The sequence below is a fragment of the Onthophagus taurus genome, chromosome 1, assembly GCF_036711975.1.
Source record: "Onthophagus taurus isolate NC chromosome 1, IU_Otau_3.0, whole genome shotgun sequence".
Lineage (NCBI taxonomy): Eukaryota > Metazoa > Arthropoda > Insecta > Coleoptera > Scarabaeidae > Onthophagus > Onthophagus taurus.
In genome coordinates this window covers 30,343,991-30,361,107 of record NC_091966.1, presented here as the reverse complement: position 1 = coordinate 30,361,107, position 17,117 = coordinate 30,343,991, and the positions used below count along the sequence as shown (strand labels likewise).

At 29.9% G+C, this 17,117-nt stretch overlaps 1 protein-coding gene across 1 annotated transcript in view; it reads left to right on the top strand.

Moving 5' to 3' along the window:
• The window catches only part of LOC111417159 (probable ATP-dependent RNA helicase DHX35), a 41,059-nt gene extending 29,125 nt beyond the window's left edge, over window positions 1-11,934 (top strand). The window contains exons 3-8 of the mRNA XM_023049363.2: window positions 4,027-4,197; window positions 4,958-5,098; window positions 9,720-9,882; window positions 10,426-10,740; window positions 10,808-11,545; window positions 11,604-11,934. Of these exons, the coding sequence (XP_022905131.2) occupies window positions 4,027-4,197; window positions 4,958-5,098; window positions 9,720-9,882; window positions 10,426-10,740; window positions 10,808-11,545; window positions 11,604-11,887 (1,812 nt within the window). The 3' untranslated portion in view covers window positions 11,888-11,934. The remainder of the gene's footprint in view (window positions 1-4,026; window positions 4,198-4,957; window positions 5,099-9,719; window positions 9,883-10,425; window positions 10,741-10,807; window positions 11,546-11,603) is intronic.
• Window positions 11,935-17,117: the final 5,183 nt, after the last annotated feature.

The following is a 17,117-nucleotide window of genomic DNA, read 5'->3' as shown; positions in this document are numbered from 1 at the left end:
AGGATGTAAAGCATGAAATTCCAATACTTTTTACCATCCTTCTGGTTGAAACTGCATGCGTGATCCCCGTGGGATCTTCCCAATTATTAGATTACTGCAAAATCATCGGACATTTTTTAAATATTTCCGGTTTTATATCTTTACTATAAAAAAAACATGAATTAGAATAATTATTCCTAAGCGTAATCGCCATCTACTTCACTAACTGGTTTTGATTTACTTAGAAGCGGCAATCTATGTTCTCACATCGACTACAAAATTACCTAAATCATCATAAATTTTGTTCGGCAACTAATATTTAGGAAAATATGGCACATATAATTGTAGTTGCTAAGCCTTATTAGCTATACATTGGACAACACCGCATGTGGACGCATATTATCATGGTGATGAAGGATATGGATCCTTTTTGTCTTGACAGTGTAAAGTCGACCAAATATGTATCGTTTATCTCGAATTGCTCGTTTTATCAAGAATTATCCACTGTTTGCAATGATTTCCCAATAAATGATAACCATGTCCCACCAAACACACCATATTGCCTTCTTACAATATGTTTTAACATTCTTTTTGGTGAAACTCCGGACGAAACATACACTGACTAGATTCTTCAGAAACTAAGCTTGCTCGTTTCGTTGCAGCAATTCGGTGAATATTCAGACATGTTCGGCTTCATTGTTGTCCAAAAATTCGTAAGAAACCTAATTTTTATACCTACATGTTTTTGAGACGACGAACGATGGTAGAATGGTACACATTGAAGTTTTCTCTTGAAGTCTTCTTTCATGGCTGTCAGAAGTGCCTGATTATCGAAATTTGATGGTTATATTTGATATGTTAAAATGATGCATCGACTTGATAGCATTCTTTGAATTTTGTCACAAATGTTTAACATTCTCAGCTACTTCTTTGGGATTTTCGTGTAACTTTCCAAATTTAATCCTTCGCTGTAGCAATCTTTACATCTTTTGTTTGACTCTTATACAATTTTTGCAGATGATTTTCCTAACATCAGCATATTCCATGTTCGTGGTCGTTCTCTAAACTTATTCCTTTCTGTAGTTGTTAATGCACGGCTGTGGTACATTACAACAATTTCTTCACTCGTCAATTTAGCTGTGATGACTAATGGCATGTTTTCGTCATTATTAACACAGGTTCCTTAATTAGTAAGTCTTTCAATTTATTGAAAGCTTTTATTTATTTACTTTATCTTTCAAATTTTTTGTTTCAAATCTTTTTCAAAACTCAATAATGCTTGTATGTAATTCCAGTTTGTTAGTTCATTCAGGTGTTATTCCTTGTAATTCCTTTATAACTCTAATTTACAATAGTTTACATTTAAACTACACTTTGAGTTTCAGAAGCTTCATCGTCCACTGCCAGAAATCTTATACGCTTTCAGCATTATCGATTTATATCGATATCAAATTACACTGCCCCATACCTTGATATCTTCCTACCTTTCCGTTGAGTACTTCATGGTATTCGTGGACGTGATCTGATGTATTGCTAACGGTGGAATTATCTTTTCCAGTTACAGAAATGATAAATCCAATCAATTTTTGTTATATGATTCGACTTATCAGTTGTTTTTTAGAACAATGATAGTCAATTTTGGTTTTTGTCATCTTCGAAGATCGCGTAATCTCTAGATGTATCAACTACTTTATTTGATTTGTTCACTGGTCCTTTAACACTAAAAATATCTTGAAATTCTTTCTCGCAGTTTATAGTCGGTTTCAAAAATTGGGTTAAACTAAATAAGTAATTAAGATGGGCTTTTGACAAGTACAATTCTTCCCAAGTTTACAATTACGGAACATGTTTATGTTTATGGTTCATTTGACTGGACCAATAAGTTATAAAGCTTATTTAAACCTCGGGAATTGAATACTTTTCTATCCTTCGCCATCGAATTTGTCATGAAACTTTTAATGCAAATAAAGAAGCGATGTTCGCCGTATGATTACTGCGCATTGTTATGTTTATTTATTTAACTTCTTAACTACACTCAATGATACGAAAATCTAGATAAGGGGAAGGAATTTTTTGATCAAAAAGTAGTTTCATGGCATCGATTTTAACAGATCCTAACAAGTTCTAACAAGCTGTTCAGTTTCCACCCCATGATTTCAAAAAACATACTTGGTGGTACAAAAATCGAGTGATCGTTATGGTCATGATAAGAGATTGTTCTGCAATAATATCGTTTGATGAATTATGATTGGATGATATATGAGTCAGACTTGACTATTATATCATCTAAAACAAAGTTTATGTATTGAAAAATAAATATTTAAATTACAAAACAATTAATTAGCAATATCATTATAATTTTGCTTTCAGGAAATCCATCAAATCAATTTTTAAATCCCAAATATCAATCGTTTTAATACATATAATAACGTAAGATAATGTGATGCCATAATTAATGATTCACAATCAATTATGATATTGACTGACATAACTTGTCTTATCTAATTGGGCTAGGCCGATCCTAAATTTATGTACATATAAACAATGAATGCGATTATGTTAGAAGTTGACCTTCAAAAAGTAACTGGTTCATATGTTCTTAAAAATTATATTGTATAATTAATTTCTTAATTTTTTGTTTTATTTGTTTAATTATTTATATTTTATTTCAATTAATTTGAAGATATTCTATCCTCATTTTTGAATTATTTATTAATATTTATTTAAAATTGTTTTTTTAGGGGTGGTACAAAAACATGTTACAGAATATAAATTATTCATCAGTAAAACAAATCGCACATCTTCTTCTAATGGTAATGAATATCTTACCAGATGGACTTTAACCCTGTTCTAACCACAATCGTGTTTATATAAAATCTATACAATCAATCTTAATCTTCTAAGAAACTCTTCAATCTGTCTCTTCTTCCAAACCGTCTTTTTAAATTAAAAGTCAACACGCATTTATTAAGACAAATCCTAACTAAAGTCACTTTTGAGTCTAATATGTTACCTAATTCAACAACGACTTAAATTTCAACGATATTGGCCTAAAAATAACATTTAAAAATATGGCAATATATGATTGTTAATAAAATTATTGTAAAAGATTTATTTCTATAACTGCCAGATGAGTTAATGAGTCACAAGATTCATGGTGTTCTAAATAATTTAACTTAAATTATAAACTAAATTTAATAGCAAACAAATCATCTACAAAATAAAAAATCATCTCCTATTATTGAGTATTGAAGTGTATTTGAAATTTTATAAATGCTATATATATGTTAAGATTGTATTAATATTGCATTTTCAACAAAAACCTCATATTTACTAATAAGAAAAAATGATTGATAATCAAGATAAAAGAAATTATTTTTACACTTTAACGTCTTAACAATAAAAGCAAAATTAGTTTTATTTAAAAAAAACTCATTTCATCATAAGGTAGATAGATTTTTAAATTAGTAATCACATCATTATTAAAGTTGTATTTTTTGCACTATTTATTTCTATCAAATTGTGTCTTAGTATTTTCTTTTTTATTACTCCTAATATCATATTAAATAGATATTATTAATTTTATTTGAGTTATCTAGTTGTCTTCCTTTTTAATGGATGTCTACTTTTAAGCAAAATGGTTAATTGTTTCTGTTTTGATTATTTGGTGACGTTGCTTTTGCATAACTATGTATTTATTTAAAAGAATAGGAAAGTACGTATTTCTGTATCACTGATTTAGTAATTTATATTTAGAACATAATATATTCCATAAATATTTTAATAATATATTTAGTACAAACAAATTATGTATTCTTCTCATTTTTTTTGGCGCTTTAAGTTTAATTCCTCAAGGAAATGAAATTTTATTAAAGGCTTTTTTTGTTGTGCATTATTAATAATTATTATAATACTTTAACGTATCATTTACGGGTCTGTAATAACTTATTGTTGATGTGTAAGAATGTTTGAGCTCAATAAAAACGTTGTTTATCCAATTTATTTTTGGTTTTATTTATTTCGTTTTTTCCTTATTCTTTTCTTCAGTATTTAATCGAAGCAGAATGGCCTGCACAAATTGGTATATGCGAACCTCGACGAGTTGCCGTTTTATCTTTAGCAAATCGAGTTGCAACTGAAACCGATTCCACAGTTCAAGGAGATATGGTTGGTTATGCTGTTCGATTTGATGCGTGTCCTAATCAACCAAAAATAAAGGTAATAAAACTAAAAACATTATAATTCACAGTGTCCCAAATAATCAGTTCAAAATAGATACTTATCACCACCAAGATCTATTTGATCTTTAGTTAAATGCTTATTTCTGTTCATGTTTTCATCAACAACATCTTTGTAATAATGAAGTTCTTCATTTAAAAGTTCTTAATTAATTGGCAAAAAAGAAATAATATCTAAAATTAAGTCTGTATCTGATTATCTGGGACCATGTATTAGTAGTTATTTATATTACAAGTGGACTAGAAACATAATTACAGTACGAGTGTGGAGAATTGCACGACGAGGTCGTAGACCGAGTCGTGTAATCACACGAGCCCACGTGTGATATACAGCATTTTATCTACGACTGCTAAAAATTACTAAAAAATCAATTTCTTTAGAAAAGTCTATTTGACATTTATAAAAATATTTTGAAATGATTATTGACAATTTTGAATTGTCAGTTTCAACAACATGTTTACTCATCTGGAATAAGTGTTTTGAAATGTAAAAACATAACAATTAATGTTTATAATAAATAGTATTGTTTCTCTGTAAGCAGATAGCACTTTTTCTTTTGTATTGTTGCTCGTTTCAATAAATTAAGTCTCTTCTGATTAGGCTAAAAATGCGTTACGTAATGAAACCAGTGCGGTAATGAACTTCATTACGTAACTCAAATGAGTGCGGTAATGATGACTTATCCAAGCAGTCGTAGATAAAAATATTTTAATGTAATAAAAATTTCTAAATATTTTAGTATATGACTGAAGGTATATTAATAAGAGAAATGATGACCGATCCTTTGTTGAAAAATTATTCAGTTATTATGTTGGATGAAGTTCATGAACGTACACTCTACACGGATATTCTTATGGGATTAATGAGAAAAATTCTTAAGGTAATAACATTTTAAAAACTTTTCTACTTATTAAATATTAAGAAAATGAACCCAATACACGTCAAATGATGTATTAACTCATTGAAGATCATAATAATCATTCAATAGCTACATCAAAGTTAAAAAAGTTATCTATTGGAAATGAGGAACAGTATTCTATGATTATAGAATAAAATGGGAACATAATTCTCAACAAGGAAAATATCCGAAACACTTCTCCTAACTTTACATTGCAATTTTATCTGTTTTGTTAATGTTAATGAGAAGCTCTCATTTATGAATCAATATTCTCAACTATTCCATCCATAATGATGAAACTTCTTGATTGTGATTATATTTGTATATCAACTGTTTTTAAAAATTTACTAAATTTACGACATTTACTTTCGTCGAGTAAATGTCGTCGTCCGACTAGTATTAAATTAAAATGCGTTTCACTGACGAAAATCTTCGTGAACTGAAGGCCCTGTTTAATGAGTTAATTGATGAGTTGATCAAGAGTGAATCATTTTTGTCTAGAATTGTAAAAGTAATTAAAGATCGTTTCAATGCGAAATTGGATGATTTAAAGACTCAGAATACTGACCTTCGGCGTGAAAATTAATTATTAAATGAAAAACTTGACAATATGGAATAATACACGCGCCGGAACAGCGTTCGAGTATTTGGTATCGCTGAACAAACCGAAAATGTTGAGGTTTGCATTGTTTCACTATTTAGAAATCAACTTGGTTTATCACTTTTTGAGACTGATATAGACTGTTGTCATCGGGTGGGATCGTTTATTGGCAAGAATAATAATCCACGACCCATTTTGGTTAAATTTGTTTCTTATAAATCTCGAGCCTTAGTCTGTAGATCTAGAAGTAAACTAAAGGGGACTAAGATTAGCATACAGGAGGACCTTACTGTACGGAATCATAATCTTTTGAAACAAGCCTGGGCTAAGTTTGGGAAGAGGAACTGTTGGTCGTATGATGAGCGAATTTATGTAAAAAATAATGTTGATTAGGCAATCTTCAGACATAATTAATGTCCAGCCCAGTAATCGACTTTCATTGGTCAGGTCAGAAGAAACCGCTTAGAATTATTTATTTATTTTTGTTTTCTTAACTCTGGTATTAAGCACTCTGGTATGCTTAATTTTCTATTTTTATAGCTATTGTTAATTTTTCCATTTTGTAGATATTCCTGAATAATTTTCCTTTTAGTGTTTAATTTGCTAACAATTTAATCTTTTTTTTTCTGTTCTCTCTTAAATTTAATTTGTTATTTTATTTTTTTTGCTTTATTAATTGCTTGAAACAAGCTGTTGTTTCTGATTATTATTACTTAGTTTTTGTTATCTTGATTGATTAATTATTATTAATTATATTGTGATGTTGGGACCCTTTCGCGTGGAGCATTTGAATGCGAGATCGATGATGGCCCACTTTAATGAACTTAGCGATTATTTATTGCAGTCAGGTTGTGATGTGCTGGGTGCTGGGTGTTTCTGAGACTTGGTTGAATGTTGATATATGTGATCAAATGATGTATGTCAAAGACTACAACATTTTTAGAGTGAATAGACAATCTAGGGGTGGTGGAGTAGCGTTCTTTGTAAGAGATTGTTAAACCCGATTGATATTCAGTTTGCGCTGGAAATTGAACAACTTTGGATTAAATTAGTTGTACAATTAAATTATGACTTCAAGTTATTTACTGAAATATTCGAAAAGTCTCTTTCGTTCGTGCATCCCTTAGGTGATGGTAGGTGGCTTTAACGTTAACTTCATGATTGAGAATCCATCTTCTGCATCTCTTAGAAGTGCATTTGAGATGTTTGACTTGCGTGAGGTAGTTGAGGTATCTTTTTATCTGATGGTCTGTTTGTTGTTAATTGTGGTATAATTGATCTTGGCTTCTCTGACAATCTGTTAATTTTTTATGAGCTGTCATTGCAAAGGGCTTGGGTTGTATCTAAGATGGCAAGATTCCGCAATTTGCGAGGTATTGTCATGGACGAGTTTAATAGGTATTTAGTTATTATGAATTGGGAGGCAGTGTATGACCTTTCTTCTATTGATGACAAGGTTAATTATTTTAACGAAGTTATGATTTCCTTGTTTGATGTCCATGCACCAATCGTTATTAGGACTCGAAAGAGGAACTCTTTGCCGTGGATTTCTGCAAATATAAAGAAGATGATAGCTCTTCGAGAGTCTGCTCTAAAGCGTTATAGGAGAACGAGAAATCCTGCACATTTTCAGTATTATAAGCAGTTACGTAATTTTGTTACGGGTGCTATTCGTCGTGAGAAATAGTATATTATTATATGAGCATATAATGATGGCTATTATTCACGAAGGTTAAGTTTATGTCACGAGCGTAGCGAGTTGCATAATTAACCTGAGTGAATAATAGCTCATTATATGCGAGTAGAATACTATACTTTGTCCACAACTATTGAAATTGATTCCATAAATTATTTTTTAAATAAATTTTTGAATAAAGGTTAAACGTCAATGTGACACAAATTCAATGTTACTAACTGTAACCAACTTCACAACAATTTGTCAAAATTAAATGTCAGTTTTATGAAACGTCGTTTTCTTTACGAAAATTAATTAATTTATGCTTAAATCATACGAAAAAAGGAATTTGTTTAGGTTTTTTTAATGTCAAACATTTATAAACTCCTAAAAAATTTAATTAAATTGACGTTTTTTTGAACTTTTAACGTTTCAAATAATTATTATTAGTCTGGTCAAGATGGCTACCCGTGAATAATGATTATTATTCACCGCTATTATTCACTCCGTGAAAAATTACTACCATTTTGTTTTAGAAAACTCATTCTTAAGGTATATATTATAAGGTAGTCGTGGACAAAGAGATTTTATTGAACGGAGTTGTATGATGGAAGGTTTTAGTTTGATGTGGAAGACTTTGAGAAAATTTAATCTTATTAGGTCGAATATCACTGATTTACCTCCCCACCTGGCTGACCCTGGTAGTGGCAACTTCTTTTTTTTTTAATCTGTTGCTGATGTTGTTATTAAGCCTGACTCGGAGTTATTAACATTCTATCATAGCCATCAATTAAATCCTGACTGTACTCCTTTTACCTTCAAGAAATATGGATTCTATTGAGCGGTATTTGCTTTTGTTGATGGTTAGGTTGTGTTGTCCACGTATTTTGAATGTTCTCTGTCATATTTTCAACTTTTGTCTGATAATGTCGGTTTATCCTAAGGCATGGAAATGTGGTCTGGTGACTCCTGTTCCTAAAACGAAACCAGTTAAAGAGCTTAAAGATTTGAGGCCTATTACTACCCTTCCGGTTTTGTCTAAAGTGTTAAAGAAAATTATGGCGGAGCAACTAAGATCCTTTTTAGATACTTATAATATACTACCAGATAAAAAATCTGGTTTTAGAAGTCAGTATAGCTGTGCCACAGCGCTTCTTGACTTGACTGATGATATATATAGAGCTCTTGATGCTGATAGATCTACTGTGCTTGTGTTGCTTGACTTTAGTAAGGCATTTGATATCTTGAATCACGATCTTTTATTGGCTATTCTTAAATGTGTTGGTATGTCTGAGTGTGCTGTTTCTGTGTTTAAGATTTATGTGTTTGATAGAACGCAGGCGGTTAAGGTGGGGTCACAGTGTTTTGATTCTAATGAATTGGTTGCTGGTGTTCCGCAAGGATCTATCCTTGGTCCTATCTTATTTACAAACAAAAAGTTAAAGTATTGTTCTTATCATCTTTATGCTGATGATTCCCAACTGTATCTAGATTTTGAGCGATCGGAAGCTTGTGATAAAGTAACGAAGGATTTAAATCACTTATGTATGGAAATTAAGAGCCATGCTCTTTTGGTCAACACTGACAAGACTCGATGAATTTTATTTACTAAAAAGGGCATATAGTTTATTTCTTAATAAGGATGATATTAATATTAGGATGCTTGGAGTACGGTTAGGACTAACCAATTCGGTTAAGAGTTTAGGCCTTATTATTGATGATCAGCTTGCGTTTGGTGGGCACATTAATTTATTATGTAGGCGTGTTTATGGTTCCCTAAGAAGGCTCTACTGTAAGACGTCTTTATCGCAGGGTTTGAAACGACTCCTTTGTGATTCTCTTGTATTGTCTCACTTTAATTATTGTGATGTTGTATTTAGTTTATGTTTATCCCAGGAGAGTTTAAGGAGGGTTCAGGTCGAAGAGATGATCATGTATCACAAGTTTTGTTATCTAGTGACTGGCTCAATATGCGACAGGGGGTTGTGGTTCACTACTTTCATCTACGGTCTTATTACATCTGGCAAGTCGCCTTATCTGAGTCGTAAAATTATGTTCAGGACGGATGTTCGTAACTTGAATCTCCGGCACAGATTTTGTTTAAACATTCCTTCGCATAGGTCTTCAAAATTCAAGAGTTCATTTTCGTACCAGGTTGCTCGTTTTTGCAATTTCATTCCTGGTTCTGCGAGGTGTGCCGGCACGGTTCGTGCGTTCAAACTCATTATTTTATGAGTTAATTTCCTTTTCTGCTCTTGCACCCATTGAGCTTGAATTGTATATTTCTTGATTGATTCTTATTTTGTTATTTATTTTTTTGATTATAGAAAAGAAAAGAACTTCATCTTGTAGTAACATCAGCAACGATGGATGCAGAAGAAATATCCTCGTTTTTCAATTTAAATGAAACTAACGACAAAAAACTGGATACATCTGTTATTTTAAGTGTAACGGGAAGACAACATCCAGTTGATATTTATTACGTCAAGGGTATTATATTAAATATTTTTGCCACACATTTTTCTGTTTTGCTCCACCAGTTCCGACTTTATTGAGCCATCTTAAAGACCGTGTTATTTATCTTTCGATTCTTTCGTGTCTTTCACATCTCACACATCTCTTTGCAATAGTAAGATTTAAGTGCATTGAGTATTTTTACAAATTGTCAGTATACTTTCACATTCTCCATGAAAAATGCTGGAAAGAAGTCTATGTTCAAATATATTGATCCAACCATGAGTTCTGTGGACTTTACCACTTGGTAAGCAAGCTTGTGATAAATCAATGAATCAAGTCTTCTTATCAGTTTTCCTAGAAAATGTGTCTACATGCAAAGTTTAAACTAATAATTCAAATTGTAAGTCTTCATCTTAACTTACAACTTTCCTTTAAAATAGGATACTTATCTTTACTGATTACCTCAATGTCTACCATAAAAATATTGTCACGAAGATGGAACAATATGGTCGAAATTGGTTGTGCAAAATTTTATATAGTACAAATTAAAAATTGTTGCAATTATTTTTTTTATAGATCCTGTCCCTTGTTATTTACAAGCTACAGTAGAAACTGTTCTTATGATTAATTCTAGTAAAGATAAAGGAGATATTCTCGCATTTCTTACTGGCCAAGAAGAAGTAGATAAAGTTGTGCGCCTCTTAACCGAACACGCAAATTTAATCGAACAAGAACGAAAACAACACAAAATGATCATTTTTCCTATGTACGGAGCTTTAACAAATCATGATCAATTAAAAGTATTTAAACCACCCCCAGATGGTTATCGAAAAGTAATTGTTGCAACTAATATAGCTGAAACATCGGTTACTATTCCAGGAATTACATTTGGTAAGTTTAAAGTAAAAAAAGTTTAAATTAAAAACGCTTACATTAAAACAATATTTTTGAATTTTAGTTATTGATTGTGGTTTTTCGAAATCGAAATGGTTTAATAATGAAACTCACACAGATAGTTTAATTATAACACCAATAAGTCAAGCTTCAGCAAATCAAAGAGCTGGTCGAGCTGGGCGTTTACGACCAGGAAAAGCTTATCGTTTGTACACCGAAAAAGATGCGTTAAATTTAGCGACAACAATGCCACCAGAAATAATTCGTACAAACCTAAATTACGCTGTTCTTCAATTAAAAGCTTTGGGAATAGGAAATTTGATGAAATTTTCTTTTCCAAACCCACCTCCAGCAAAAAATTTAAAAAGCGCTTTAGAAATTTTATACGCTTTAAACTCAATCGATATAAACGGAGATTTAACCGATCCTTTAGGTTTTAATATGGCCGAATTTCCATTAGATCCTATGTATTCGAAATTGTTATTAAATTCTGGGGATTTTGGTTGTTCAGAGGAGATGTTGACGATCGTTTCGATGCTTCAAGTCGAGACGGTTTTCGCTAAACCAACGACTGGGAATGGAATTATAAAAAGTAGAATACAAAAGCGACATTTCGAAGTTGAAGAAGGTGATTTGATGACTTATTTAAATGTTTACGGTGGTTTTGCAAACAATAATATGGATAGAGGGTTTTGCCAGAAGTATTTTTTAAATTATAAAGCAATGAAAAGAGTTGCTGAAATAAGAAGCAGGTTAGAAAAAATGATTAGAAATTATAATATTCCTCTTGTATCAGCTAATGGTAAGTAATTTTTGATTTGATTGATGATTTTGTTAATTAATCTTTGTTTTCATTTTAGGTAAAATTGAACCTGTGTTGAAATGTCTTGTATCAGGATTATTTCCAAATACAGCTTATTTACATTTTTCTGGAACGTATAAAACTATTAGAGGTGATGTAGAACTACACATTCACCCTGATAGTGTTTTATATACTTTACCACAACCCCAATGGGTGTTGTTTGCTGAAGTTTTGTTTTCTACTAAACTTTACATGCGAGATTTAGCCGTTATTAATAGTGATTGGTTGTTGGAAATTGCTCCTCATTTCTTTCATAAAACTATTGATAGAGAATTTGATTAATTTATAAGATTTTTCATTGAAATAAATACATAACATTTTTGTACTAACTTGTCTTTTTACTCACATCTAGTTTGGTAAAATTTATGGAAGTGGAAAAAAGTAGATATGACTCACCTGAAGAATACATTAAAACAACACATGATTTTTTAATGTAGTTAATGATAAATTATTATATGGAGCTAAAAGGTGGAAGGTAATACTACACAATATCTATCAAATTCTAGATATCAGAAAACATTTTGACACTTGGGTAACAAGCAAAACGGTACAAATCTATTTTTGACTCAAAACGAGTTTTGGTGAGGGTATAGGAGTTGAAAAAGTAAACTTACTTAAAATAATTACAAATTGTTGGAAAATTTTTAAAATATGTTGGGAATAGGTATGAGTTTTAGCTTTCTTTTTTAAAATACCAAAAAAATTTTTACAAAAATCAAAAACAAACAAAATCCTTTAAATTTCTTGGAAATTAACTTATGTTAAGGGTATGATCATAAAACATTATATTAAGATTATTTGTACGAGCTGACAAGGGAGCTGGAGTTGTTATTTTAAATAAAGAGACCTATAATAGTAAAACTTATGATTTCATAAAAAACAATAACTATATCAAATTTAATTATAATCCTCTTGACAGAGTTATACGTAAAACTAAAGACATTATTAATCATTGTAAAGAAATGAAATATTCTGAAATATTCAAAATTTAATTATTTCTGTACGTCTTATTTTACAAACATGAATCCTATGATCCCAAGACTTTATTCACTTCCTAAACTACATAAAGAAGGTATGCCCATGCGTCCAATTACAACTTTTTTTAAATCCCCTACTCAAAAACTAGCTAGTTTCATGCTTAGTATATTTAAAATAATCAATTTCAAACCTAAATACTCAGTCCAAAATTCTCTTCAATTCATAGAAAAAACTAAACACATTAATTACAACAGTAAAATATTAATTTCATTTGATGTCACCAATCTATACTCCAATGTTCCCATAGACATGACCTTAAATCTAACCAACCAACTGTTTTCCTCTTATTTTAAAAACAAACACAATACAATTCATCATTTAAATACCATACTCAAACATGTAATAACTCAAAACTTTTGCACTTTTAACAACGAGTTGTATAAAGTCAAACTCCCCATGGGAATGCCTTTATCAGGTCTATTAGCTGATATTTTTCTGGACTATATTGAGAATAATAATATTATTAACGATAATAACCCTTTCAAAGAAAATATCCACAGCTGGATTAGGTATGTTAATGATGTGTTTTGTGTCTGGGAGGGAGATAGAACATTACTCTTTGAATTTTTAGAATATTTAAATAACTTACATAAAAGCTTGCATTACACTATAGAAATAGAAAATAATAATAAAACTCTTAACTTTCTAGATTTAACGTTAACACATTCAAATGACGGCAAAATATGTTATGATATAATATATAAGTTGGGAAATTTAGATTTTTACTTAACCATTTAATAAAATATCCTCTATCCAAGGAAAATAAAATGAAAGAAATGAATTTTATACAAAATTTAGCCAAACAAAACAAATTTCCTTTGAAAATTATTAACAATCTTTTTAATAAAATATATATTCATTCCTTTATATTCGAAACCCGAAAAAGAACTCAACATTTATAAACCTATTGACTTTAATGATATTACCTATCATTCCAAATCCATCTTTTCTAAATACAACATTTCTTTAGCCTTTTCCAATAGGAACAACATACTTAATATCTTTTCTAATTATCATTACAAGACTAATAGTAAAATGAAAGAAAATGGTGTGTATTCAATCAAGTGTTCTGAATGTAAAAGTGTGTATATTGGCCAAACTGGCAGAAAACTAGAAACACGTATCCATGAACACAAAACTAAATCTAATTCTAATGTTTTTAAACACGGCAAAGAAACGGGCCATGAAGTTGATTATGAAAATGTATCACTCTTACACAAGTGCGATAAAGGTTTTAAACTTGATTTATTACCCTAGAGATTAATAAACATAAAATTTACAACGATAACATTTTATTTAATGATCAAGTTGAAATTCAATATAAACCTTTGTTTATGTATTTGAAATGACGAATTTTTTGGTTTCTGTTCCCATTGTGCAGTCGTTAAACTTGTTTTAAATAGGGGGGTTTTTCTTCTATATCGTTCCTTAGTCTTGCAATTTCTCTTCACGGACAATGTCCTTCTTGGAATTTATTTTATAAGAAAAATTTTCGAATGTTATATGTCTAATTTAGTATTTTCATTTTGCAACATGTATATTTTTACATCAATATTATATGTTTTATATAGTTTCATGGACTGTAAGTTTTTTTAACATTTATTTATATTTTAACGTGTATGTTTGTCTATTTTACATCTATTTATAGTTTCAGACTGATGATGGGGTTGAAAAAAGTAAGTCAAGCTTCAATGATTAAGGTTAGTAATGTATCAGTTCATCATTTCTACCTGTTTAACCAATGTAATATATTTTATTGCATTCGTTACAGGTTATTTTGTAAACACCATTCAGTAGATGAAAATGAAATTTGTGCTTGTTATTAGTGAATAAATTGGAAATTTTGGTCGTGTTTTTGGTGGCTATGTTTATGTTATGTTTTTTGGTTATGGGATGTAGTTGATTGATTATAGGGTCGTATTTCGAAATACAAATATATTTGGGTGGGAGTTTAAAGTGAGGATAAATGAGTGAAATGATTTTATTGTTATGAACTTTGTAGAATATGTTTTGTAAATCTTTAATATTATAACCGTTGTTCAGGTCTATTTTTATAATATTAAAAATTTCGGAGTTGAAATTTTCAGTGCTAAGGGGTGTGTTGATAGCTCTGTGGAAGAAAAATCTGAACGCTGTAATTGTGTCAGTAGTGGTGGGTTTCCGGAAAATATTGAAGGTGAGAGAAGAATTAAATATGTTTTTGGTGATTTTTGGTGAAGAAAATTGATATTATTATTAATTTCTTTTTCAAGGGTAAATTCAAGGTTACTGAAATTGTTTATAAGATTAAATAAAGCTATTAAATTAGCATCGGAATCGTCATAAAGTATGAGGATATCATCAACATATCTACAGTAAAATTGAATATGTTTAGTCGAAAAATGATTAGTTAAGGAAAATACTTGAGATTGTAAGTTGGAAACATAAAAATCTGCTAGAAGACCAGAAAGGGGTGAACCCATGGGTAAACCATCAGACATTTCATAAAAATGGTCATTAAATATGAAATATGATTTTAAATATATTGATTAAATTATATACATCATTGTTAATTATGTTGAAAAGTTGTTATTGATTTCAGTTCTGTTGGAAGTGAGAAAGTTTTTTATAATTTTTAAGGTTTCTTTAATAGGGACAATAGTGTATATATTTTTTATGTCTAGGAAAATGAGTTTAGTATTTTTGTTGATTTTTACGTTTCTGTGTTTAGAAATTAGTTCAAAAGAATTTTTTATAGAATAAATAGATTTAAAATTACAGGAATTAGTTAGAATATTGTGTAGAGCTTTAGAGATAAGGTGGCAAGGAGAATTAATGTCGCTAACTATGGGTCTGATGGGATTGTCTGCCTTGTGTAATTTTATCAAACTATGTAGGTGGGATGTAGAGGGTTCATGGGTATGTATTTTTTGGTCGAGGGAAAAAATTTGTTTAAGGTATTTGAAGACTTTTTTAGTATATTTTTTAGTTTATTAGTAAAAGAAGGAAGAAGATCTTTTTGGAGCATGGTAATATTATTATCATTAAAGAAAGATAAAGTTTTTGATGTATATTCTGGTTTAAGAAAAAATATTATTTCGGTACTTGTACTGTTAATATAATGTTTTATGATCACCCCCTAACATAAGTTAATTTCCAAGAAATTTAAAGGATTTTGTTTGTTTTTGATTTTAGTAAAAAAATTTTTTGGAAATAATTTCTATTTTAAGAAAGGAAACTAAAACTCATACCTATTCCCAACATATTTTAATATTTTTCCAACTATTTGTAATTATTTTAAGTAGTGTTTCAACTCCTATACCCTCACCTTTTACCGTTATTATTGTCGTTCCGTTTAACGTTTGTTAATTTTTCCTGTTTTCCTAAAACAGGTACTGAAGATGAAACATTAGTTTCGAAACATGTTTACTTTTTGAAATAATTAAGTACTTTTAATATTTCTCACAAAAGTTTTTACTTTTTCCTATTTTATTATTTAGTTTTTTGAGATATATGGAGAATTTCATCCCTTTTATATAATTCAAAAACGGTACCAGTTAGACCTAAGGTATCCTTAACAAAGTACCATTGAAAATAACAAAGTTGATATCCATTTCCGGTAGAAGCGGAAGTCCGTCATTATTGAAACTAATTTTAAAATATGCATGTTACCGGCAAACCGTATAATTCGGTATTATATACAATACCTAGGCAATTTATAGAATACCTAAAACGTTTAGGTAATATATGAAATATTATTAATTTTATACTTTGCCTAGGTATTCTATAAAATACCGAAAGCGAAGCAGGCAATGTGTGTAAAAGACGACAACAGGGAACTCATGTAAAAATAAATAAATATATTTTTTTACTTACTCAATTCTGAGAGGCCAGTAGGTAGAGCTACGTCTTGTTATTACAGAATTATTTTGTTTCCTAAGTTTTTAATACTTATTACTTGATTACTTATAAGCAAATGACATTATGTTAGTTAACCCAGAAAAATTTTAAGTGTAATGTAATTTAATTGTGATTTTACTGTAGTTACAGAAAGATACTTCTTTTTTTGTACAATAACTTATAAATTATAAAAAGGTTTATTATGAGTAAAAATTGATAAATACAGACCAAAATCTATTTATTTTACACATTGCCGGTCTACCAACAGGTACTCTATGTAATCCCTAAGAATTGTATACATTACCTAGGTAAAGTATCTAAGGGACAATAATCTTCATAATATTTCATACATCGCCTAGACACCCCAGGTATTTTATACATTACCTAGGCATTGTATAGAGTACCTGAATTATACAGATTGACGGTAACATGCACAATATGATTCGATTCAACTTTTATCTGAAACATTTTTTGAAAAACTCAATCATAATTCGAGGCAACTTAGGTGGGACACCTGTATATTTTTTTGTGACTGATGATACCAATAGTTGCCCCATATTCTTGTGTAATCATAAAGATAAATAGGTATAACATA